Source organism: Mytilus trossulus, chromosome 4 (assembly GCF_036588685.1).
Source record: "Mytilus trossulus isolate FHL-02 chromosome 4, PNRI_Mtr1.1.1.hap1, whole genome shotgun sequence".
In the NCBI taxonomy this organism is placed as follows: domain Eukaryota; kingdom Metazoa; phylum Mollusca; class Bivalvia; order Mytilida; family Mytilidae; genus Mytilus; species Mytilus trossulus.
This window is the reverse complement of record NC_086376.1, coordinates 54,754,322-54,780,848: the sequence shown is the minus strand read 5'-3', so window position 1 is coordinate 54,780,848 and position 26,527 is coordinate 54,754,322. Positions and strand designations below refer to the sequence as shown.

General features: G+C 32.5%; 2 protein-coding genes across 4 annotated transcripts; one reads left to right on the top strand and one right to left on the bottom strand.

The window, feature by feature from the left end:
• Positions 1-248: 248 nt before the first annotated feature.
• Positions 249-11,592, bottom strand: LOC134715539 (uncharacterized). 3 transcript variants are annotated; one of them, XM_063577781.1, is made up of 10 exons: positions 11,494-11,592; positions 8,617-9,349; positions 7,501-7,807; positions 5,934-6,047; positions 4,922-5,122; positions 4,361-4,624; positions 3,164-3,396; positions 2,721-2,860; positions 1,022-1,082; positions 249-540 (listed from the first exon to the last, which is right to left on the bottom strand). In XM_063577781.1, the coding sequence occupies exons 2-10, from the start codon at positions 9,298-9,300 to the stop codon at positions 433-435; spliced, it is 2,112 nt and encodes a 703-aa protein (XP_063433851.1). In that variant the 5' UTR covers positions 9,301-9,349; positions 11,494-11,592; the 3' UTR covers positions 249-432. The 3 variants fall into 3 exon arrangements, with proteins under 3 accessions (XP_063433851.1, XP_063433850.1, XP_063433849.1); XM_063577780.1 differs by lacking the exon at positions 11,494-11,592 and adding an exon at positions 10,605-10,831; XM_063577779.1 differs by lacking the exon at positions 11,494-11,592 and adding an exon at positions 10,193-10,397.
• A 162-nt stretch (positions 11,593-11,754) lies between these two features.
• LOC134715541 (arrestin domain-containing protein 3-like) lies at positions 11,755-19,247 on the top strand. The gene is made up of 7 exons (XM_063577782.1): positions 11,755-12,025; positions 13,290-13,424; positions 14,325-14,545; positions 15,775-15,954; positions 16,783-16,965; positions 17,391-17,559; positions 18,914-19,247. Exons 1-7 carry the CDS (start codon positions 11,908-11,910, stop codon positions 19,084-19,086), a joined length of 1,179 nt encoding a protein of 392 aa, XP_063433852.1. The 5' UTR covers positions 11,755-11,907; the 3' UTR covers positions 19,087-19,247.
• The last annotated feature ends 7,280 nt before the right edge of the window (positions 19,248-26,527 follow it).

The following is a 26,527-nucleotide window of genomic DNA, read 5'->3' as shown; positions in this document are numbered from 1 at the left end:
ATAAAATCAGATTTAAGATCCTTATGAGCCCGTAGTAAAGTAAAAAATCTGTAAAAAGCCTTATTAAATAAAATTTGCTCGATTAACCTTGAAGTGAAGACTAATAAAAATTTGCGTGTATAGTGAACCCCCTAAATAAAATAATACTGTGTTCTAGACCACTTCCCCTTTCGGTGATCTACTGAAATGATTTTTTACTATATAGTATGTTAATAAATTAAAAAATAAGAAAAAATGCAAATAACCATCTTTATGTGTTCACCAGTTATGTATTACAATTGGCACAATCTTATATCAGTTAGTGTCCAATATATGTACATTGATAAGGATTTTTCTCTAGAATTGTTAACGTTCGACCAAGCATGACAATATTGTTTCCAGTTTTGCTACATCCTCTTTTAATATAAAATTGTTGCTCGGTGGGATGATGTATCATGCGTTCGTATCCAAAACCTCCAAAGCAAATCTCAGTTTGGCCATGGTCAGTATATCTTTCACGCCTAGCTGTTCTCCAATAACCTTGTAGTACATATCTGGTGACTTTGGAATATACAAAGTAATTTGTAAAAACAATGAACCAATTTTTTTTCATATTTGTTCTCGTTTCAATATGCTCGTAAGTAAGTAAAACTGTGTATTTTGTTTATATTTTTCATATATAAGACTGTATAAGACTTTTATCCAAACCATGTGCCATTTTCTATTTTCTTGTTCAAATGAGTGGTTATCCTCTTTGTAGCTGTAATTTGCATGTTTAATTGTTGTTTTGGTTTTACCACACGTTAAGTTCAGTTGGAAATAAAAACTTTTAGACCTCCTCAACCTCCTATGATGTTTTGTAACTTTATTTGTTCTTTGTTTTTACGCGCGTTTTTTGTGTGTGTTTTTTTCCAGAGGAGTCAGTTGTTAGTTGTTGATGTTGTGTGGTAAACTGACTAGTATGATTTTAAATTCCCGTTATCTTTTATTTATATATCATGAACATGTAAGTTGTTGCCCAACACTTTATACATTATCTTACCTCATTTACTAAGACAAAAAGAAACGCAATCTCTATACCAGTTAACCTTCCCAACAAATTTCTGTAAAATAATGTATTTTAACATCTTTAATATTTCTTTGGTTTAGGAACATGCAAATACATTGTTTGGCCAGCATATTCTTTATTTTGCAATTTTTCTAGTTTTATTTCAACTTTATTTACTTTCAGACTATTCCCTTTTTTCAAATTTACAAAGTAACGCTAAAAATTCAATTATATGTTAAAAAAAACCTAAAAAGAAAGTTAATTCCTGGTTTATTGATTTTCTTGAAGTACATGTAGTTTTATTTATATATTGATTTATTTTTTAGTTAAGCAAAAAAAAGGTATCATTATTCTCTCTTGATATTCATTATATATACAACAATGGACAATGGACTTTATGTATTAGTACTTTAATAAAGCCAATGTTTTAATACCCTATACTTAAATATTAAATGTAACTCATGATTATCTGTGCATAGATTAGATATTTAGTTAGCCTCATTTTAAATCCAACGTTTCTGTTAATACTGTTAACAATTCAAATAAGCTTAAATAAATGAACACATATTCGTTAAATGCACTTAGTTTATAGCAAATTTTATAATTTGATATCGGGTTATTACGACAGCTATATTATAGAATCTATTTTCAAGTTTTTAAAATAAGTTCATCAATTAATAGAACGTTAATGTATATATGTCTAAACATCAACCCAACAATGTTAGATCTGTAAATTTGCTTTCGCAAATTTTTGGTTCTTCCCTCGCCGGGATTCGAACCCATGCTATTGTGATATCGTGACACCAAATCGCCTGCACTGCAGCCGTCCCGCTAGACCACACGACCACCTGGGCTCTCCGATCATTGATGGCGATCCGATGGATACATCTGTTGTAGGGTTGTCACTGACTCAGACATATATATATATCATTTTATTCTGGTATCATATAAGTTGAACAAGAGTATATAGAAAAACATAGTAATTAACATTACATTGCGTTGAAGCATTAAATATGAGTCGTATTAACCCGATATCAAACATAAGATTTGATACATTTGCCTTTATTCAACTAAATTCACAAGAACACAAGGAAACCAAAAGATAGAAAATTAGTGTCTTGTGAAAATCTTGGAAGACATCAGCACCTATAAAAATTGGCTTCGATTGTTTGAATACCACACTCCAAACAATAGATAGTCAACCAATAAAGTCACGTACTTCGTGTTATTCGTGAATGAACTAAGAAAGTAATAATATTCATGATATTATGAATCAACTAATATAAAACTTGAAACTTGAACTATGGACTCACGTTCTTCTACTTCTACCTAGATTTTTAACTTTATGGTATTTTAAAAAAAACGGAAATTATTACAGTTATTCTCTTGTTTGGACCGTCTTGGTCCCTCTAAAATATTTCCATTTTTATGCAGATAATTGCTTTAAAGACCACTTTAACCTAACATATAAAACAGAAGGTGTGATATGATTGCCAATGAGACAAATCTCCACAAGAGACCAAATGACACAGAAATTAGCAACTGTCGGTCACTGTATTGCCTACTAGTATGCCTTGGTAAACTTTTCTTATGTTTAATCTTCTAGTATACCTTGGTCAACTGTTCTTATCCTAAACCTACTAGCAAAGCATGGTAAACTGTTCTTGTTCTTATGTTTAACCTACTAGTATACCTTGGTAAACTGTTCTTTTCAAGCCAGCCAACAATATGCTGAGAGGTCCACTTTTTAACTTTGTCAATATCAACTGCCATTTTTGTTGACTTCGCAGAAGGTGTACTTGGGAACGATGCAACTTGATTGTTAACCAACGGCTTAAACAAAAAAGTCAAATTTATAATAATTACCATGAACATTTCAACTAGTAATGAAATGGTAGTGTATCCAAACTTACATTAAACAAACTATTGTTTCAAATCAATATGTAGGTGGAAACTGTGGTTTTAAACAGAAATTGTTTTGATTTGCCTTCTTTGAGAGATGTCAACATACAATTACTAGTGCATCACTTATCATTTTATAATAATGGTAAAAATTTAGTGCATGAAAATAAAAAGTAGCTTAGCAATTAAATACTAAGTATTTAAAACTACTTGAAAATATATTATACGTAATACCTGAACTTTGATGTCAGTATTAGGCAATATGGATTCAGTGCCCCTTGTTTCTTGTAATGAAGTTTGTACATCTTTGATTAACTCTCTCATCTTGTTTTCGAAAGAATATTTTCCACTGAAGTCGTAAAATAACTTAGCACCAATAATAAATCCCAACCACCCATCAGCTTTATATCCACCCTCCATCTTCAATGGTATTATCTTTTTCTTCAACTGAAATGCGTATTCCGCCTCTAATAAAAAAAAAGATATAATATTTATATATAATAAATCATGGTGAAAATGTAAAAGCATTTAAAGCGTTTGTTTTGGGTTTTTTTATTTGTGTTTTGAACGATCATGGGTTATAATGGCTGTGAAATGTGTTTGGTAGATGAAGCTGGAGTAAATAAGTACTTAGATTCCGCAGTCATAGATAAGGGCAGATATCTCAAGTAACCTCGAAAACACGAACGTGTCTGACCTGTAACATCATACAAGTTGAACATCATTGTCTACTATATGGTAATTAATAACAAAAAATACAGATACACCTTTAACTGTAATTGACGTTGCTTAAGGATATTCTTATAGTTTGTTGTATATTTAGAAGCAAATACAGGGATGAGTTCAATATCGTAGCAGCTACGTAGCTGCTATCAATACATGTATATATGTAGCAACTAGTCTTTAGCTACACATTCAATAGTCAAAATCAACGTAGCACTTCCATAGCCGCTACGATATTGAACGCAACTCAGGAAAATTGCAAGTGCAATACAATTGATGACAATCGTGCTGTATCAGCCATCCGTGATGATATCGACAATCGTGCTGTATCAGCCATCCATGATGATATCGATATCAAACACGTTGGATACAGGTGTGATATTGAATAAACCATATGATATTCTCTATATATTTTCAAATCTTTCTCATATTGATAAAAAAAAAGTGGTCCTATTAAATCCCTAAAATCTAAGCCAAGTAGGAAAACATGTTAAAAAGTATAAAATATAAAGGTATCGTGACGTATGATACATGTGGTACTAAATGTACCTGGAGATCACTTCTGTTGTGTTAATATCGTCTCAATAACAATTTTAGCATTTCTTTAACAAAATACTACCCTGCAATCAAATCAAATCCTTGTCCGACAATGCATGGTCTACAAGTGTTGCAACTGTTAACTTAATACATTGAACTTAAAAAAAATACCTGCTCTACAGTTATCGCTGTTTTTATACTTTTGTGAAAAACATACGAGGACAATGTCAGCTTTCTCTACAGCGGTCGCCATTGCTTGGAGTGTAGATCCATGCATATCATCAATATCCATCCATACTTTTATTCCACTGTTTCTAAGGAAACTACATATTTGTTTCATGATTGTCTGATGGCCCCAGTTGTAACTTATCATGACATGGCTGTCATTTGTGGCCTTGCTGGTCTTACTTGCGTCAGGTAATTTTAAAGTTTCAACTGAAAAAGTTTGCAGACGCCCAAAGGTTAATTTTAACAACTTTTAAAATTGTCCTCATACAGCTAGGACATGCACACTGTTTAATTTAATAAATTATAATATGATTATTTTAAAAAGGCATGAAGTCTTTCAGACTGACCTATAACCACCTTTAAGTGACCACAAATGTTTTGAACTAGATGACACAGTATTAGACTAGTATAATAGTTAAAACTAGGTTTATGACATTATTAATAAAAATAAAGAAGAAGACCATGACCAAAGGAAATAATAAAACCGAAACCAATAAAACTCACCTATTTCCTGGTAGTATTGAGAACTTCTCAGACCATCCTTCATCGTCCAAAGAGCTTTGGTACAAGTCCTCCTAACCTCAAGATCTTCAGATTTACTGTGTCGAATAAATATATCAATGGCACAATCGTTATCCTTGTTTTCTATCATTTCGGATTGGTTCTGTTTGTCAAAGGATAAAGTCCACAATGCCTTCACTGCCTCTGAAATTGGTTTTGATTTTTATTAGATTAAAACTGCATTATATTATGGGGACGTATTATTTTGTTTGTTCTGACAAGTTCACAAGTCATTCGCAAAAATGCTGATCCTATGAAGCACAATTAAAGTGGACGCATGTTTAGTCATAGTAATCAAAACTTACTTATCAAAGAACCCATTTATTTACTCTGCAAAAATCAATAGGTATTTTGTCTAGTAAAATTAGGTTCTGTTGGTAAAGTAATGATGATAAAAATCAAATGTATGAACTTGCTAGAAACTACCATATATAAGTTTGTACTCGCTATTACAGTCATCGGAAACTTTAAAGGTGGTTTACTTTCAAGAATCTTAGACTTAGGTAGGTGCTAAAACAATGCCGATTGTTTACTTTGATACATTGTGTGTACGCATTTGCAAATTTTGTCTTTCTTCAAAATACATGATGTTATTAAGACCCACAACTTGAAATACTTGTATGTTCCCTTGTAACAGGATATTCAAAACTATACTGAATTATTAACTACTGAAGTGTTAAATGATTATGGTTTTACAGATGAAACGTCTATGACCTGTTTCTAAATCTTGATATTGTCAGTCATAAAAAACATGCTAATTTGAATTCAGTCAATTGTTGGTAAACAGGTTGACATTGACTTGCCATTCCTGTCGCTGTCTTGACCAGCTTAATTGAAGGGTGTTTTTTTTTAAATCACTAGCAATAAACGTTCGCCAAGCATGCAACAATACATAAATAACATTATTTACTTTCGCACAATTAAGAAGTCGTAAATTGTCTTTGCTGTAACTTGCCTCTTTGTTCTTCGATGTATTTTGCTTGATCTGCTAACTCCACCAAGAGTGGCAAAGTCCCGTGTGTCACAACCGTTCTTTTATTTACATTATTCCGGGCAACCATTCTTACGGCTGAAAAAAAAGAGATTTATTTCAGACTCAATGTTTGATATAAAATGTAGTAGAATACTAGTTTTTTCTGTCTAGCGGCAAATTAATATAGTCATGGATATCCAATGTTCAAGGCGATTGTCCTCGAGATGTCATAAAGAATTGTACTTTAATTGTCACGGAATAAAGTGTTCAACAGTTGTCAGTGGCGAATTCAGAAATGTTCATAAGTGGGGGTCCACTAACTGCCTTAGAGGGGGCTGCTCTGGTCATGCTTCAGTGATTCCCGATATAATCAACTATTTTTTCCTAGATGGAGAGGGCAGGTCATATGCCTCCTTTCCCTCTAAATCCACCTCTGGTCAGCATCCGATAAAAGAACAGTGATGGATTATTATTATTACTTGAAAGAAAGTATACCATTGCTTCAGAAGAAAAGGGATGCTAGAAACTAGAATAACAAAAGAAGCTAATCGTTTAAAAGCTATTTGGGTAAAGCGACAAGACAGTAATGTGGGGAATTCAATTTTATATTTTAGGCTAAAATATTTCAGTACGTTTTGTTCAAACCTGTTCCAAATAAACAGTTGAGATAGCAGTTTTGATGAAAGACTTGAAAAACATCCAAACATTTTATTAAATAATCTTTAAAAGAGAAAACAGCTGTTGGTGTCAAATAAAGCGATTATTTTTGACATTTCAGATAAAAACTACATTTTGAAAAATTGGATTAAAAACGTGCATACTATCTAAATGTCAAAAGCTGTGTTGATTATTATGATATATTAAATAAATTGAAATAGTAATCAAACCAGATAGCTGAAATAAATTGTCAAATTCAAACCGAGTGCTTAAAGTGTACATTTGTATATACTATTCTGCATTTTTAAAGAATGTTGGACCAGACTGAGAACTGGTTCTTTGCTCTTTGAGTGTTTTATACTTTATTTTTTTTGTCGTGGAGGGAAACTCACTATTCTTTGTTTTTTGTTTTTTTGTGTTTTTTTTTTAAATTAGTGAGTCACAATTAAAATCAGAAAGAAAAATCAACAAACAGTTGTATTTACAACGTTCGTAAGTGTGAAAGCTGTGACGGAAAAAAAACTATAAAAGCGCCCTCGGGTGTGGCATTTTCTCGTTGTGTTAAAGACCTATTGGTGGAGTGTTAGATCTTAGGTGGGGCTGTTGTCCTTTTTTCCATTCGTTATTCTGACTGCTGCTTTATTAGCCATTACACTTTTCAAACATCTTAGCATGTTAATCTAGTTTTCATACATAATTATTAGCTTGCGATTTTAATATGCTTTTTATATTTCCACCGCTCTGATTTTCCAGTGAATGTTTAAAGAATCTATCTCTAAAACAAGTTTCTTCATTAAAAAGAGTACACCAGATTATGCATAGATTTATGGTATTTCAGAACTATTAATATATTTAAAATCACAAAAATCTGGTGTCTGAACATTCAACTTACTTCTTGTAATTTCTCGAACAGACCATCCATGACAACGCCTTATTTTACTGTGCATTGCTTTCTTAAGAGATTTTACCATAAATGTAATCAAGTCATCATTACTCTGAAGAATCCTGCTTTCCTCCTCATTGACGACATTTGCTAGAATAGCAAGACTAGCAAGTCGTTTTATTTCCGAAGATGAGTCAATGTACGGTAGAACAGCTTCTATAATTCCGATTTCCCTAAGTTTCGGGATAGAATCTTCGTCTTGTGCAATGTTATGTAAAGTTCCCAAAGTGGTGGTTAGTAAGATATTGTCATTTTCCTGAAAGTATATTGTATTTTCATTATTTTCAGTGAAAGTTCATTAACAATTGAGTTAGTATATTGTAAAAAGACAAGTTGTTTTCTCTTAACAGCGTTTTTCATTCAATCGCACCGAAAGTGGACAGCATTATAACTTATCATATTGTGCCCTTTTATAAGAAAGTTAAAAACAAAATATCTGAAATTTATGAAGTAAAATCCTATAGTAAAAAAAAACGTCGGATGTTTTCTCACAGGTCATTCCTCAACTAAATTCAATTACAATTTTTAAAGAGCGTAAAACATCTCAAGTCACTTTATTATGGCTCCAATGTTATATTAATCATTTGTTTTCCTTACGGAAAGTGGGTAAGATTTTTAAAAGCACTCAACAGGTCAAGCAAACATAAATTGTCTTTCATAAAAGTGAGAGGTTTAGCGCTATACAACCAAGTTCATTCAACCATTACCTACATTTTAAAATGCCCGTACCAAGTCAGGAATATGACAGTTGTTGTCCATTCGTTTGATTTGTTTTATTCTTTGACTTTTCTGTTTGATTATGGACTTTCCGTTTAGAATTTTCCTCTGAGTTCAGTATTTTTGTAATTTTTCATTGTACAAATACTTGTTGTTTATTGAAGGTGGTCAATATGCACAAGCTTGGGAATAGTGAGAGTGATACATTGTAGCATTGTGTTCTGCTCCATCTCCGGATTAAAAATTGTAAACTTTAGAATTTCCACTATTTTTCAGATACTGGACAAAAAAAGAGCTTTTAATTTCAAATAAAGTTTTTGGTACTATTAAAGGCTTCAAAAAATATACCTTTAGCTCTTGTTTTAAATGTGGCTCTTTCCATTCGTGTAGTTTCTGTATCAAAATTTTAAGAAAATCACTTTGCTCCAAAATTGTCTTACACACATTTGGGTCCCTGTTGTCGGTAATATTTTGTAAAAAGACAATCATGTTCTTTAAGGGTTTGAATATTGCTCCGACCGGTTTGCCTTCTGAGTTTCTGTAACCAGAATGAAGTATAGTTTTACATAGCTCACAGAATATCACCAAAGTGTTATTATCGGTGAGTATAAGCTCTCCGGCAAGTAGCAGTCTATACTCAGTTCTTCGTTTGATTGAACTTTTCTTAAGCCAGAAGTAAGAATTATAGATTTTTAAAATGCTTGCTCTCAAGCTTTCGGTCAAATGTCCATCCGATGTCCGATCATGTTGAATGTTGTTAATCTCTTTCATTACTTTTTTAGCTTTCTCCAATAACTCTAACTTTTTTACTTCAAAATCTGTTTCCGTTAAAATATCAACGACCTCTCTGGTCTCGTCATTTTTCTCCGTTTCTTCTTCGTCTATTTCTGTCTTTCCATCTTCCTCTGCCATTTTCTTATCTTCAATATTTATCGAGGTATTGGCAGCTGCATGAACTTTGTTATTCGGTTGTATCACGTGACAATTGGAAGCAACTGTATCTCCATTGACACTCTTAGAATATTTATCCATTGCTTGAACCCTTCCTGGTGTTTTGATATACTAGTCCTATTAATCTTTTCTACAAAATATAAGCGATCGATTTTTAATGTTATATTTCTTCAAAGTATCTATTACAAGGAAGGAAGAACGAAGGGAAATAATTAGGAACCATTGCCGCCATTTTCTATATAATAAATAACATCATAGAACTATGCAATTCTTTATATTTTTTATTTCCCGTATGAATACGAATATAACATGATAGATATCATAAGTATTGATGCTTTCAAAATTCTGGTGTGTTTTATTGCAACCATATTTCAAAACATAGTTTTAAGTCGAGCTTGACTATAAGAACGAATGTTTATTTGAAAACAGTGTCGACATATTTTCTGAAATTTATAATGGTTTAAATTCATTTGAAGAATCTTTGTTATTCAGTAGTATTTATAAAACACTCGTGAAACGCAAAACACAACAAATGTGTATGCATGCATGTATAATATACAAAAACCAGTGACAAAATGATGTTTATTGGAGATTGAATATATAAAACAAATAATTGTTCCCACGAGACCCTTCAAAATTTTCCTGACAGCTTTCTTGTCCTGTTTTCTCTTGATAAAAAATGGAAAATGATATACAGGGGTGCTTTACAAGATATCAAATTGAAAATGAGGTCACGTGTTTGAAAGACACAATCTCTGAAAATATACCAATCCGAACGAAAAACTACATATTGCTGGTCGTTTAAAAATTCGGATATTTCAATACTCTGAGACAGAAAATACGTTAGAACTTTGTATATTCGGGAAACGGAAATACCATAAAGCTGTTGTATGCTATTGAACAAAATCCTATTTAAAATCAGAAGCTCAAAGTTTAAAGTTTAAAAGTCATCGGTGAATATTGATTGACCTACCTTCTTTTAGGTAAACATAAAATGTCCTCTATTCCTTTCACAAATTGATACTCAGATTTCTTCAATAAATCGAAAACACCTTCAAGATTTAGTAACAGAAATACGACCGTGCAGCGATCGTGTAATAAAGCGAACACTTAGAATTAACAAAAACTATAATAAATGTCAGTGGTCATTGTGGCATCCTCAGTATCGACTAATATTAAATACCGAACATGTCAATAAATACTACTACGTGTGTTTGTCATTACACAAATACCTTCTATATTCTTAAATATTTCTATAATTAGATAATTGCTCTAACAAGATAATCAAATGACATATTAATTGAAAAAAGTATAACGGTGTTTAATTAAAGTGCATTGACTTAGATTAGGATTTAAGATTTTTAAGACTACTAAGTTTTACTCACCTGTTTAGGTAGATTTAAGTATTCACATATATAACACTATCCCAAATAATCAATAAATGTCAAAATGAAATGAAATGAAAAATATAGCACACTGTCCCTGCTTAACATAAAAAAAAGCGAGTAAGACTTAGTGTTCTAGTTCAATCGACTATCAATGATCCATGGCTCGATTCCAGGATAAACAATCTAAATAAATTTATGATCACTGAAATTAAGTAATATGACCGAATGATTGTAATTTATACTATTACAACGGGGTGTCTCCATCTATGTTATACTCAGCTTATTAGTTAATGATTGATTTCCACAATGCTGATGAATAAATGATTAGATAGAGCGAAAAGGCATGCACTTCTGTATGATCATTAAAACTAGGAGCAGAGGGAAAAAGACCAGTGACGTATACTGTTGTATTTTGTCTTTAAATACGTTCAAAGAAAAGTCGATTTACTGTCACTTTGTCCTTTACATGTATGGTATACTGCAATTCACGATATTCAGACATTGCAATAATGGAACTTTACAAATATTATTTTTTCTTTCAGAAACATTAGATTTTTTGGTGGGAAAACGAAGAATTTTTCTCATACTTGAAACTGATTTAAAAAAAATGCAAATGAAATTACCAGTGGCTTTCGAACATCTTTCTCAAATATAATGAACTATGAACTAAAGAAAAAATACCAATTTAAGTCTGTATTTACCTCAAAATTCGATGGAAAACAGTTAAACCCTTATGGAAGACATATAACTCAATTCAGAATTTTGCTATAATTTTAATGTAATAAATGGGGAACTTTTTTTATGAAATAAGTTAATTACAAAATGTCATTCACTTGTATTATTAATTTAATTTTTTTTAAAAATGTGTCAATATCGTTACCCTTACTTTGACTTCTATTATCTGTCAGTTTCTGGTGTCGTGGGAAACTGTTTCAGCCTGACATATACCTTTCATCTTTAATAAAAGTTCATTGAAGAGGCGTATATTTTATATATTATTATTCATATAAGTTGATAGTACATATTTACAAAATAACAGGAACCTGCTGGGACTTAAATAACAATAACAATGCAAATTGGATAAGTATATTTAAAATCGATGTTTAATGGTTCGTCAAACTAGTAAGGTTTAAATATATACATGCGTGTGCTTACAAGTTTTTATATGTACACACATATATTTACCATTTAATCAGTTGCCAAAATAATGGATTTAAAAACCTTTCAGAGCCACTTGCGAAATGTATGGGGTTAATTAAAAATAGACTATTTCGCAATTGTCAGTTGTATGTCATGAAACATGGGTAAAGTAAGAGCGTTCACGATAAATTTTGCAAATACAAGTGGGATATTTTATCCTGGACAGCCTGTTCAAGGCGAAGTACTGGTTCAAGTAAAAGAAGAAGTGAAAATAAGAGGTAAGTTGAAGTCAAAACATGCGGATACACGATATGTACTGTCTGAAAGCTTACATTTACATATTCCCCAAATTTAAAAAAAAGAAAATGTGGTATGATTGCCAATGAGACAACTCTCGACAAGAGACCAAAATGACACAGAAACGGCCTTCAACAATGAACAAAGCCCATACCGCATAGTCAGCTATAAAAGGCCCATCAACCATACAGGAATAGTGCAGCCTATCGAATGCAACAATTAATGCAAATCATAACTGATTTTAGGGAAACCTACATAGTTGATCAAGACCAGGCCTTACGGTGAGTTTAATTTAAAATTGCTTAAAACCATGTTATTTAGACAGATGAATAAATTGTTCAATAGGTTATCATACTACATATTCTTATATTTCATATAAATATTAAACACATTTCATATGAGGTGCATTGAAGAGGATAACAATGATAATTTAGACATCCGGTGTCCTATAGCCATTCCCCATACTTTTTTTTCGGGGGGAAGAAGCGGATCGATCCCATTCTTCCCCTCTAGTAACACCATATAAAGCTTATTTTGGTTGACCCATTGTCTTAACGTCGGCTATGTTATTTAGAAATTTAAATTTTTAAAGGATAGAACACTTCTTTAAAATCGCTGAGCGTTATAAACAATCATTGTGGACATATATTTTCAAGACCACGCAGTGCATGGATATATTGACAAACTGGTGGACCATTACTGGCATTAGACAGACAAGTACACATAAGAAGATGTGGTAAGACTGCCAATGAAAATAAAAAAAGAAAATGTGGTATGATTGCCAATGAGACAACCGTCCACAAGAGACCAAAATGACACAGAAATTAACAACTATAGCCAATACCGCATAGTCAGCTATAAAAGGCCCCGAAATGGCAATGTAAAACAATTCAAACGAGTAATCTAACGGGCCTTATTTATATTAAAACAAATGAACGAAAAACAAATATATAACACATAAACAAACAAACAACTACTGAATTACAGGCTCCTGACTTGGGACAGGCACGTATATACATAATATGGCAGTTAAGCATATTAGTGGGATCCCAGTCTCCCCTTACCTGGGACACTTAGTATAACAGTACAAAATAAGAACGAAATATAAAAATGAGGCCTATTTATCAATCCGTGTGACCCTATGATAAAAATGATTACTGCATTAGTTCTTAGTAAAAACCAATAGTATTTTCTGCAATAGTTTTCATAACAAACATTCGCATAACTGTTGGTTTTTTTTTTCAGAGATACGCCTGGAGTTTGGTGGCTTTGCGCATGTCCACTGGTCAGAGAGTCATGGTAGTGGGAAACACAGGAGAACAGTGCATTACTCTTCAAGAGAAGAATACTTCAAAGTAGTTGTTCCATGCTTATCACCACGTAATGGTTTTTTTTTAGTGTATACGATTAAAAGGTCACATACTATACACCGTGGCCTGAAAGATACATTAAAACAGAGAGGATCGAACCGAACAAATTAAAATAATATTAACTAAGACGAAGATTTCAATTTTAATTTAAAAACTGAGATTTTAGTTGAAACAGCAGTAATGAATAAGTTATGCCAGTTTGTCAACTACTAACCCGAATAATCCTGTAGCAGTGGTGGATCCAGAACTTTTTGTAAGGGGGGACAAGGGCCAAATGACTGACCTATAGGTGGGACGCTCCTGTCACGCTTCAGTGATTCCCTATATAATCAACTATTTTTCCAGAAAGGTGGCCCGAGCCCCCAAGACATACCTCCCCCCCCCCCCCCCCCCCCCCGGATCCGCCTATTTGTCGTGATATTTCACACACGACTTCAATCACTAAATGATCGTAAGGGGATGCTGTAACTATTTGAGTTAAAAAATTACTTGAGACTAGTACTAAGTTCGAATTATCAACAATCATACAATACGGTACACTTTAGACAGACCCCTCACCAAGGTTCGGGCGTACAGGTAAAAATGACATAACTACGCCACTGTTTACAGTATAACACTTGTCGTGTCTGCGTGGTTTTGTGTCTTTTTCATGGAAAGATCCGTGTTCTTTTATCAAAATAAACCTTCCCTACAACATTCTGTAGTTGCTGTACTTCAGAACTATGATATCCATTTCATTACCGATTATTTTAAGAATGGAATGGAAGATCTCTGTTTTGTAGTTTTATTTGGATGTCAATGCTTTAAACGACTCATATAATGGATCGCCGGAAATTCTCATGAATATTCAAATGACACAGGCAAAACATTTACATTTGTTTGACTTGTATTTCGTTTTTTATTTCTTTAGCTCATGGCGAAGAGAAAATGATGTTAAAACCAGGGGAATATAGATATCCATTTCAATTCCAAATACCACCAAGTAGTCCCTCGTCGTTTGAAGGAGGGATCGGAAGAGTCCGGTATTATGTTAAGGGCACTATGGATAAGCCGTGGGCTTTTGACGTGGAGGATGTCAGATATTTTACAGTACTGAACCTGCTCGATCTTAACCCAATACCGGAATCAAAAGTACGTCCATGTATCATCATTTATAATAATATTAAGTAATAATGGTGTAATTGATTGATCCAATGTCAGGAAATTGAAATATGATATGTTGAATTTGCTTCACATGAAAAGATTTTTATTGGAAATGTATACTCAAACATATAAGAATAAGAAGAACTTTATTAATCTAATCAAGAACCAATAAAGGGCACATTTTACAATATTATGCACAATACGATTGAAAAAAACAACTAAACAGAAACTTATACGATACATAACGTTATGGACAGGATCAGAGCCTAACACAACATGTGTCTTACATAACTATTATATCAAATCTCATGATAATAAATATATATATATTTTTTTTGTTTACAAATGATTCTTATTTCTAAACCTTTGATAATGAAAATTCCTCGGCACATGAGAGTTGGTAAATGCTCATTTGTGAAACAGCCAGAAATATTTTTTATCCTTAGGTAGTTCTTTAAAACTAGGACAAAAAGTGTTTACTTTATCAAATAATTATATTTGCCTTTAAAGATTTTTGAATAGCTCTTCTTTTCTCTGTTGAAAAAACCACTAGAAGTAAAGACTAGTATCCCTAATATTTATATATATATGAACACATTCTATAGCCTGTTTATCTAAATAATATATCCTCGTTGACAAAGAAATGTATTCACACGAGATAATTACAATTTCACAATTTCAAATATTCAATATTTAACTGTCGAAAATGTAACGGTGTAAAATAGAGATTAAAGATTCCAAAAATGACAATTAAATTGCACAAGTTTAACGGGATAAAGTTATAGAATACTTTTTGCTCATGATTCAATGAAAAATATCAAGTGCATTGTTCCGAATGAAGATGACTTGAAAAATACACAAAGATGCAACCGAAGGTTGATTTTATCTGCATTTATTCATTACTTCATCTCTTCTAAAATTCCCAGCATAACAGATTAATATGTGTACTTTAGGTCTTATAACATTTTTGGCATATTTCCGAACATATGAACTAAATATACTAAATATATTGGTAAACAGCAATTTTAATATTTGATTCATTATCCAAAATATATTCATGAAGCGCAATCTTAACAAAATTAAATTCTATTTTGTATGTTGTATTACGGAAACGCATATTAAATTCTGGTTAAAGGGGTCCCTCGAAGCATGTAACTGAGTAATTATAGTTATGTTTCAAAAGTATGAAGTATATCAATTTATGTTTATTCCATCAGCAAGGACAAGAAGCTCAAGATTCCAAAACGCTGTGTTGTTTGTGTTGTGCCTCTGGTCCAATTTCTGGCAAACACAACATCCCCGTATCTGGTTATGTACCAGGGGAAGCAATTCAGATAAACGCTGAATTAATCAACCACAGCAACAGAAATTGTGAAATATGGATGGAACTTGTACAAGTAAGACATTTTGATAAAGGGGTGTGATACATTGTAATATCCACTATACATATGTAAAATTTTAAATATTGTAACATTATGTTACCCTTCAAAAATTATATTAATTTTATATTCAATTTTGATAAAAGAATCATAGGAAGATATAAATCTAGACATGAATTTGTGATAAACATGTTGAAATTGACAGGAAAATAGATATGATCGATTTCCCTAAACAATGTAAATGTTATCCTTCAAATGCTCTTGTTCTGATATGTCAAGAACGGGAGGAATTAAAAGGTTTAATTTTTATTGCATTGATCATTTACACACACAAATAAGTTCACATGTAGTGATGGTCAGTGATACATTTAAATAACGTCTTGTTTCAAAATAAATTTTTTCAGCCTACTTCGGATTTTTTTCCAACTTTTGAATCGAATCCACGGTCTATAGCCGACTAGTTTTAGATAAAATTCAAAAACTCCTTACAGATCTCTAGATCTGACATAAAATTGCGAATGGAAATGAGAAATGTGTCAAAGAGACAACAACCCGACCATATGTAGCAGACAACAATATAGTTTAATGTCCAAATGATGCTGTTTAAAACAGAGATTTAACATGATCTTTAATCTAAAATTCAAGGAGCAATGAATATGGCCTCAATGTACCTTTTTTCTTTCTTGCAAAAATTTTCGTTAACATAAAAAAAAAAAATATTCATCTTCTTTGGTTCAAATGCTGTTTTGTTATAATGACTTGTTATTTCTAGTTTTAACCTGTAACATTACATTAACACAATATTCTTGCGACACACATTCATCTTAAGTAATATTTTGTATTCAGTCTATCAGATATATAACTGCAAGAAAAACAAGAACTGTGAACACGGTTGTGCAAAAAACTACAGCAAGAACAGTAGGCAAAGGTGACTCGGATTACTGGAGAGGAGAACAGATCACTGTACCACCGTTACCATCCACTGGCCTTCATGGCTGTAATATAATAGACATTTTGTATTTGTGGGTTGTACGTATATTTAGTTTATTTAATCTGAACACTTAAATTCAATTCAACTATCCTGTTACTTAAAGCAAATAATGGTCATCAGGACAGCAAACTCACATATAATATAATGTTTAAAATCTTGAATCCTTTGTTTTGAATATATTTCTTAATTTTTATTGGCATGACACGGTTACCAAACTGATTAATGGTTTTTTAGGAACGCTATTTTATTGACAGGTGAACCAAACCTTAAAAAAGAGAAGTCAGTAAAAAAAACCATAAAAATCCAACAATGGACGATATATAAACTTAATATATTCTGACCATTTTTCATAAACAAACAAAAAAATCATTAATATTAACGTTTTATTCCAAAAGATAACAGTCTTCCGTTTTTCTAGTTAGTGATAATTTTTACCATTCTGTTATTTATTTTTCTTTTTTAGTTGGTTTGTGACCCCGCGGGTCCAGCTATCAATTTGAGAGTAAATATACCAATTATAATAGGCGGGATACCACTAGTGTCTGCTGCTCAACTGTATGGAAATGTCAATCCAATGAATACCGGAACTAGCGTATTTCCATCACCATTTCAAGTCTTTCCAGAAAATGTCCGTAAGTATATTTTTTATTTTATTTAATGCACTTTTTTAAAGGTAACATATAAGACTAGTGTTTTATTTGATTGATTAACAAGAACAGATACGACACAATAATGATAAGTTACAAGTCGATGTTAATATGGTAAAGTCCAAGAAAGTGCCTTTTAAGCTGTATTTTGTATTGTGTTTTAAAAAGGGACCAAAACGGGACTTGGAATATGATGTGTTGCGTTTCTATATTTTGTGTACAAAACTAAGTATCCGTAACAGAATGCTTAAATTATTAACATCTATTCTATCAGAAATCAAAGCCGGGCTCCAAAGTAATTGTGAAACTGCCCTTTCTAGAGGTGTCGTGAATCAGATGTGGATACTAAAAAAATCCAAAGATTTTTAAGAGTGCATAAAATCTAAGGGCTCTCTCATCTTGCAATAGTATTTAAACATTTTACTTTTCTACACTCTACACAATTATTCCCAATTCCAAACAAAAAGACAAGTTGAAAGAGTTGGTATTACTTTGTTTCATTTAAAAGAAAGACGAACGTAGATACAAGTATCTTGTCTTGGGGAGGGATAAATCATACTTTGTAGGAAGCTATTAAATCAATAGTTCCAACTGCTAAAGTTGAAATCAAACCTTCGTAATTTACGAACGCCATCACGATTTGGTTGACCGTTATGAAATAACCGTTTCATAGATGATATCGGATATGTTCCTTATGTCGTTACTATAATACATTTCCATTTTAACGAATGTGAGCTGACATATCGAATTAGACTATTTACCGGATTTGTAATAACATAAGCAACACGGCGGGTGGCACATGTTGAGCAAGTCAGATCTGTCTTCCCTTCCGGAGCACCTGCGATTGCCCCCAGTTTTTTGGTGGGGTTCGTGTTGCTTAGTCTTTATTTTTTTATTCTGTGTCTTCTGTACTTTTATTTGTCTGTTGTTCTTTTAAGTTTTAGCCATGGCGTTGTCAGTTTATTTCTCTCTATGAGTTTGACTCTAAGACTTCCTCTGGTATCTTTCGTACCTCTTTTATACAGTAAACTTTATAAATATTGTTTACTAGAAATTAAATAAGTCCCCTTCGCACCTTCCTGGTGTTGTTTTGGAGACATCGTTCATGTTTATTCATTGCGTTGTGATTAGTAGGAATAAGAATCATTTCTGAGTCGAGGGTACTCTAAATCAGCAGCGGTAAAAACACAGTGGCGTACTTTTTATCTTTGATCATGAAACCAGGACCTCTGTGTGTGTGTGTGTCTTTTAATTCCGCCGGTCAAAATGTAGTAAGAAAATTGTTGAAGTAGACATACGACATTTATTGAACTAACATTCATTTTTTTTTTTATTCCAGCGCAACCAGTATATGCATCATTTTCAACAGGGAATCATTTACAGAACCCTGGACAGGCTGACAACTCGGTAGCGCCATCTGGCGACAACCAACAGGACGATACGTTCACACCTCAGTATCCATACTATAACTGGAACACGTACGACACTAATTTCAAACCAACTTCATTCTAGTTATAAGCTGTATTGTAATGGTTTCTTCTTGAAGGGACTTTGACAGGCACCTGATAATTGATTATGACTGGCTTTGAAGCAATATCTGTGATATTATGTATTTTGATATTAATTTGATGCATAAATAAAGTTTGCGTGCAACGAATGTGCCATATAACCTACCCTTTACAGCAGTAAAAAATATGAATAAATTTTCAAAATAAATATCGGCTGAAGGAAGACCTTTAAGGCCTGTACATTGTGACATGGAAATTAGAGTTGTGGTAGGGCAAAATTTGGGCAATCTTCTGTCCACCCTCCACACACACGCACGCACACACAAACCGACACACACAAACACACACACACTTATTCCCTTTGTTCCGTCTATTCCCTATGTCTGGATGTATTCATTCACAGGTTGTACATGGCAGTTTCTCCAATCTGATAAAAAACCGATCTCTCATCGCTCTCGTTTTCTGATATGTCGCGTGGGAAAAACATACCAGAAAACGGGAGCGACGAAAGATCGGTTTTAATTAGATTGCAGTTACCCTAAAACCATTATTTTACTAGAAGCAAAAAGTTATTCGACAATACTGGTTTTAACATATTTTAACAATACATTAAACCAATTGGCAGTTCCAAAGAAAAATAACATACATGATAAATTCTTGAAAAAAAATATAGACTGTATATATCTGTTCTAATATTAACGACAGATATGGAGGAAAGTGAATTTTCATCAACAGAACAATTTTTATAGATTATTTTTATATCTCACGTGGGCAGAGTTATATGTTATCTATACAGTGTGCCTTTCAATGTAAAACAATGTATTTTTACAGGACGATTACGTAAATCTTTATTTTCTGATTAACAATTTCAAACAATAATTGTTCAATCGGTATACACTCTCTTGAAGTACACTTTTCGTGACATTAAGTTTTATGTGTATGTTTTTTGGGAGTTTTTTTCTGGCTTTTCGTTGTTTTCTTTTTGACCTTCAAGGTGTTGTTTTTATTGGATTCTGATGTTCTGGTGTCCGTCACGGAACGCTCAGTTAGAATGTAATGTTTGCAAGACGAATGAAAAACAATGATTATTGTTATAAAACAATTAAAATATAAAGCACTGGCTACGATGAGGTGCAACAAGTAACAATGAGAAAAAAAATATATAAGTTCTTGCAAGACCAATTTGCAGAAATTTTTCGGACAGAGACCCGAGATCATTATGGATTTTAGGTAACCTGCAATCTCCGTTTGATCTATAGTTTATTTACGGAAATACATTTTGAAAACTTGTCTCTGGTTTCTCCAATTTAGGCAATGAATGACAATGATAATTTTGAGAACTTCCCTTATTTTAAAATTACGTTGTCAAGATTCAGAAAAAGGTTCAGAAACAATTTGATTAATTCTAATAATTAGTTAATCTCAATCGGCGATCATATCCCGTTCTGTTCCATACTTGTTTCTGAACCTCTTTCTGAATCTTGACAACGTAATTTTACTATACATAAAGTTAACACTCTGCGCCGGAGATTTGGGTTTTTAATACGATACTTTTGTTCACAAACTGTAACACAAAAACAAGAAAGAACGAATGAAATAAAACATGTGTAGCCCGCCACCTTTGTACTGTGCCTGAATTCCCTTTTATGTATAAATGTAATTTAGTGATTGTCGTTTGTTGCTGTTACTTGTATTTCGTTCATTCTCTTTTACATAAATCAGGCCGTTTGTTTTCTAGTTTGATTTGTTGTACATTTATTTATGGGACCTTTGATATGCAGCATGGGGTTTGCTTATGGTTGAAGGTGACCTACAGTTGCTAATTTCCATGTCATTTGGTATCTGGTGCATGGAGAGTTGTCTTATAGGCAATTATAAGACCTTTTTCTTGTTTTTGTATTCATAATTTTATGGCACTGGCTACGGTTACATGGAATTGTAACAATAATAAAAATATTAGTGTTACATTGGAGACTAATTGCCGGAATGCAAAGTTGGATAAGGAACTTATTAATTACGAATGTAACAATAACTAGATTTGCCATTGCAAGCAATAGCGGAGGATGTCACCCCGTTCTGGACATTGTCACAGTAGCAGTAACCAGTTTGAATGTACCTAATTCACAGAGCACGTCTAGTATACATGCCTTTGACACCCCCCCTTTCTCTTCTCTTATAACAAGATTGATGTCTATATATAGTTGAGGAACTCTTTAAAATCTTAAATTAGACACACGCGCGAGGAAGAAAGGTGGTGTCACGTGATACTGAAGTATATTAGGCATCTCCGAGAACTCGGCTGGACAAAAAGTGTGGAAGAAAAAATTCGTAGAATAACAATATATTCCCCCTTTTTCAAAGGGGTGACATAATTATTGATGCTAGGGTTACATTGCGTCATTGTTACATGAAAAAACGGCAATGTACGATGGGACTAGTAATATGTACTAAATAATAAAAGTTGCAAACATTTATTTTATATTTACAATACATACAATTATTACATACAACTTTTTTATTTATTTTTATTAACAATGACAGTTTCTACATATCCAGTCAGTGGTTTTTGGAGCAATTTAAAGTCCGACACCTGTTTTTAATAAAAAAAAAAACTCTCCAAACAATATTTGTATATAGATTTAAAAAAGGGGGAAAAGTTACCTTTCGTTTAGACTCCATCTGATTTTGAAACGAAATTACGTCCTCCATGGATACATGTATACAGAAGTTCACAGTTAGCAAACTTTGCTTTTAAAATATAATTTTTTTTAAGAACTGCGTTTGTAAAGTTGTATGCAATTTGTGTCTTGTTATTAAATCAGTTTCGTTTAAAAACAATCCAAAGTTTTAAATTTTTCACCCAAAACTAAATTCGTAATAGGAATATCTTCATCCTTTGTTCAAAGTATAATGACAGTTATGAGAGTAGGTGTGCAGTTAACTACTGAGAAGTCCGACTCGGTTCCCAACAACAAACCATTGAACTATAATATTCGCCTTTGACACTACTTATCTGAAGTAAAATTGAGAATGGTAATGGGGAATGTGCCAACTTAAAAGCGACAACAAGCCGACTATAGAGCAGACGACAGCCGAAGGCCACAATGGGTCTTTAGTGTAGCGAGAAACTCCCGCATCCGGAGGCGTCCTTCAGCAAGCCCCTTAACAAATATGTTTACTAGTTCAGTGATAATGGACGCTACGCTAAACTCCGAATTATACACAAGAAACTAAACTTAATCAAAGTACTGAAGTACTGAACATCAGAAGACCTCAAGTTGTGTTGAATTATTGATAAATGACATGTGTTTATATTATACCTGCCGGACAGATATGTTCAACTTACAATATAGTACAAATAATATAATTTGCTATATATATAGAGAGAGAGAGGAGGGGATAAAGTATCTGCACAATGCTAGGCGGTGTTGTCGTAGAAGTTAGAAAAAAAGTACAGGTTCCAGCCCCGGCGCCGGGGAGGAAGTTACGAATCAAATCTACTCTAACATCGTGAGGTTAATTTTCTAGGCACTTTATACATATTATAAGGCCTGTTTTTTCTTAATCATAAGAAATCCGGTGGACAAGGTATAATTTGCAGTTGTCACTACACACAGGCAGACATATACATAAATATTTATTTACAGTGAGTGTAAAAAACAATGCTTCTAAAAATAGATTAGCATCCTGCAATTATACTGAAGAGATGAGTAGATGCTCATTTCTGTACACTAAAAATAAATACTTCGTGTATTGTATCAGAGATCCTTGTTTAATTCCTACAAGCAGGTAACACCCCCCGAAACAAAAGCTTATTTTTATAAGCTAGAGTTAGAGGAGGGGATAAGGTCTCTGCACAATGCTAGGCGGTGTTGTCGTAGAAGTTAGAAAAAAAGTACAGGTTCCAGCCCCGACGCCGTGGAGGAAGTTACGAATCAGATCTACTCTAACATCGTTAGGTTGATTTTCTAGGCACTAGTTTCTAGTACCTGAGATACTGACTTGAACTAGGAAACTTAACTTTGTGAATGATCAATGATTATGCGGTCAAATGATAACTGTTAGATTGGCATTATGACCATATAATTGCACACATACAAAAATAGTTAGCATATGACTTATAATAGAGAATCAACATAGCAAACAATTCTTCGAGTAGCTATATAGTCACTCACTGAACTATGATAAAGATGTTCAAGACAATCATATTAAAACAGATAAATTGTAATATTGAAGCTAAAGATACCAGATGAACAGCACACTCATAAATTGAAAATAAACTTACAATTCCATGACTAAAACTAAATAAAACCATGCAGACAAATAAAAGTACACTAGAAACAACATAGAAAACTAAAGACTGAGCAACACGAACCCCAATCAAGTGGATGTTAACACAGCAATATTACTATCCCTTATTCTAGATTTTTGTTGCAGTCAACAAAAAAATTTTAAATGTTCAAATGGTTCATTGTAAATATTACAATGCATTATATGTAGATAGCGTTTCGCTAATGATGGTATTTTTGTTGATTGAATTTCACAACATCTGGATAGTTTTTCAACTGTTAGTCTTATTTTACTTTGTTCTGGATTTAATACTTTGGATACCACTGGTTTAAGCAATGAGAAAATTTTGCACCATACATATAGAACACAACTACCATATGAATGTGTCGGTCCTTAGTAAGAAGCATGTAAAACAGGGCTTGTAATTTTTTGGTGTATATCTTGATTTTCCGTTTGTACATTGATGTGGCCATTAGTTTTCTTGTATATATTGTTTAACATTTGTCATTTCATGACTATTTATTACTGATGTATGTATAGTTTTTTTTCTGATTATAAAAGTGTTGTATGGTGAGCTTTATTTCTTTTTCATCATTTTTTCCAGAGCTGGTGTCTGATTACCAATCATACCTCCCTTTTCGTTTATGTTTTTATGAATAATGACAACAGTTTGGTGTTAATTTTCATTTATGTATGTACTGTACATGTAACAATATAAAACAGTATATATATACATGTTTAATCTCATTCCATCATTAATATTGGTCATTGTTGGTATATATTTATCTTTAAGTTTAACAATGTACTATGAAAGGGCTATCTTCTAACAGATATTTAGTATGGTTATTGTGAAACCACTGATTCAAAGGACAAGTTTCACTTATTGCCCATACTGGCCCAAAATATAAACTTTAACATGAAGCTCAAAAAAGTTCACAATTTGATTTCGTAAATGGGTCTATTTCAAAAGTCTTAACGCTCAATAAATCAGCTCTTTTCATAAAAGTACATTATATGTTCCAAATTTTGTCAAAATATGATGATTTTGGGCAATTTTCAGACCCGAAAGCTTTAAGCCTTTAAGAATAAAGATTTGGCCGCCACCTACCATCCAAAATGTTTTGTGACCAAGAGAATCCAAATCTGATATATATAATTCATCAATATAAAAACTTTTTGGATCTTGGATGGCAGCGAAAGGTTAATTATGCCAAAAACAATTAAAGTTTTACCATAGTTATCTGTGGAATAATTTTCATAATTATTCAATGGTTTTGTTGTGTATGATTTACAAAAAGAAAAATAGAGATGGGAAGACCTGAAGGAGGCCGCCTGATTTTTTTAAGTGACATATGAACAACAGAGTCAGTGTGGGGCCACTAAGCTAAACTGCCCGCTTTGCACCAGCCAATATAAATGAATGCCTAGGGTGGGAATCGAACCCACATACACCAACTCTGTTGTCCCTGTATTTTTAAATGAACAATTAAAAAATTGTCAAGAACAAATTTTAAAAAAATGTATAAATGTGTTAAAATTTAATTATCAAATAATACATGAAAAGAAAGGTTGATTTTCTGTGGTTCAGATGTCTACTTAGATTGTAGTCCCATAGGCTCCACTGTACAGCTACATGAATATACAGCGAAGGTTTAAAATTTGGGGGGAGGAGGGAGCTGAAGGCACGCCCTTTTCAAGGAGCTCCACGTATGGTAAATGCGTAATCCTTTTTATATAGTTTTACCCAAACTGTTGACTTGCTAGACCCCTCCCCCTTTAAAACTCCTAGATTCTCATCCAATTTGATAGAAATCTAAACTGTTTTAAAATAAGGTTACTTAAGTTATAACAATTATGCTTGGGAATTAAAAATAGATATGTTCCTTTAAATGTTGCGGAACATTTTGTTTGAATTATCTAGAATATACATGTACATGTGGTTTTAATCGTGGACATTTTAAATCCCTGTTAACTTATGCGTGACTTGGGCTTCTGGTACAAATTAAAACATGGAATTATTCATGCAAACTCACAGAAAGATTTTTGAGATTTCAATTTCCACAGAATAATAAATAATAAAAAAACATTAAACATTTTAAACATTTAACATTTTGATAAAATAAAATAATACACTAACCCTTTGCAATGTTGCAGTTCAACTTTTAATCTGGGGTTCCGGAAAACTTTTAAAATATCTCTTGCAGTCATATGCACTGCATAGTGCTCATAGGTTTGTCTCAATAAAGATTTGCTAAGTTTGCTCATGCAGAATCCCAATATTAATATCGCTCTCATTAGTACAAATAGCCTCATGTGTGCTCAAATAACCATTTAGATTAGTCTCAATATTGATATATCTAACTCAATTGAGTAGATCTAGTTTAAATTTTACTCATAAATGTAAGTGATCATATTTGCTCAATTTAAGATCTCATGGGTGCTTGTAGTGATAATTATAACTGATTGTATTTGCTCAATTCAAGCACTCGTGTATGCGTGAACAAATGTCTAATTCAAATTACTAAAATTTTACATGGATATGGTAACACAATTTAAATAATGCTGTAGGGTATGATTAGCAAATGTCATCAAATTATCATATAATTTTGGCAATACATGTCATGTATAGTCAAAATTATACAATACTATACAAGGAAGACTTAAAAAAAACAGGACAGTAACTGTTACTCTATATTTATATCTCCAAAACTGTAAGGATTCTCCAAATATATCTATAGGCTAGTAAATGGTACAGATGTAACGCCACTAACTCTATTGGAAGAATAAGAAGTCGAAGATTCTCTGAATATTACATAAAATACAATAATTTCAACCAATAATTATATATTAGAATTACTTACAAATTCATTAACAAAATCCGCGTTTTTTCCAGTCAAGGGACATAATTATTAAAGTATACTAATGCAGCTAACTAATTGGGAGAAGGAGCGTAAATCCGAAACAGTACCTTAAATAACAGAAAATAGTTCCACGTGTGTGTTCAAGTGATCAATCTACTTGATATTTACGAAGAAAAGAAATTTAACTTCAAAAATTGTATAGATCTTTTAAAAAACCAAAATGTTGCAATAAAGAATTCCATTCTCAATTTTAAAGAAAGTAACCTTATCTTTAAGGGCCTTGCAGGTTCTTGT

What these genes read in the sequence shown, in the direction of transcription:
- LOC134715539 (XM_063577781.1), bottom strand. Translation starts at nt 9,300, where the DNA reads ATGGATAAATATTCTAAGAGTGTCAATGGAGATACAGTTGCTTCCAAT. An exon ending in ATACTGACATCAAAGTTCAG is followed by an intron (nt 2,861 to 3,163) that starts GTATTACGTATA and finishes TTTTTGTTTAAG; the next exon opens with CCGTTGGTTAACAATCAAGT. An exon ending in GAAAAGAACAGTTTACCAAG is followed by an intron (nt 1,083 to 2,720) that starts GTATACTAGTAG and finishes ATTATTTTACAG; the next exon opens with AAATTTGTTGGGAAGGTTAA.
- LOC134715541 (XM_063577782.1), top strand. Translation starts at nt 11,908, where the DNA reads ATGGGTAAAGTAAGAGCGTTCACGATAAATTTTGCAAATACAAGTGGG. An exon ending in TGTTCCATGCTTATCACCAC is followed by an intron (nt 13,425 to 14,324) that starts GTAATGGTTTTT and finishes TTATTTCTTTAG; the next exon opens with CTCATGGCGAAGAGAAAATG. An exon ending in TATGGATGGAACTTGTACAA is followed by an intron (nt 15,955 to 16,782) that starts GTAAGACATTTT and finishes TTTTGTATTCAG; the next exon opens with TCTATCAGATATATAACTGC.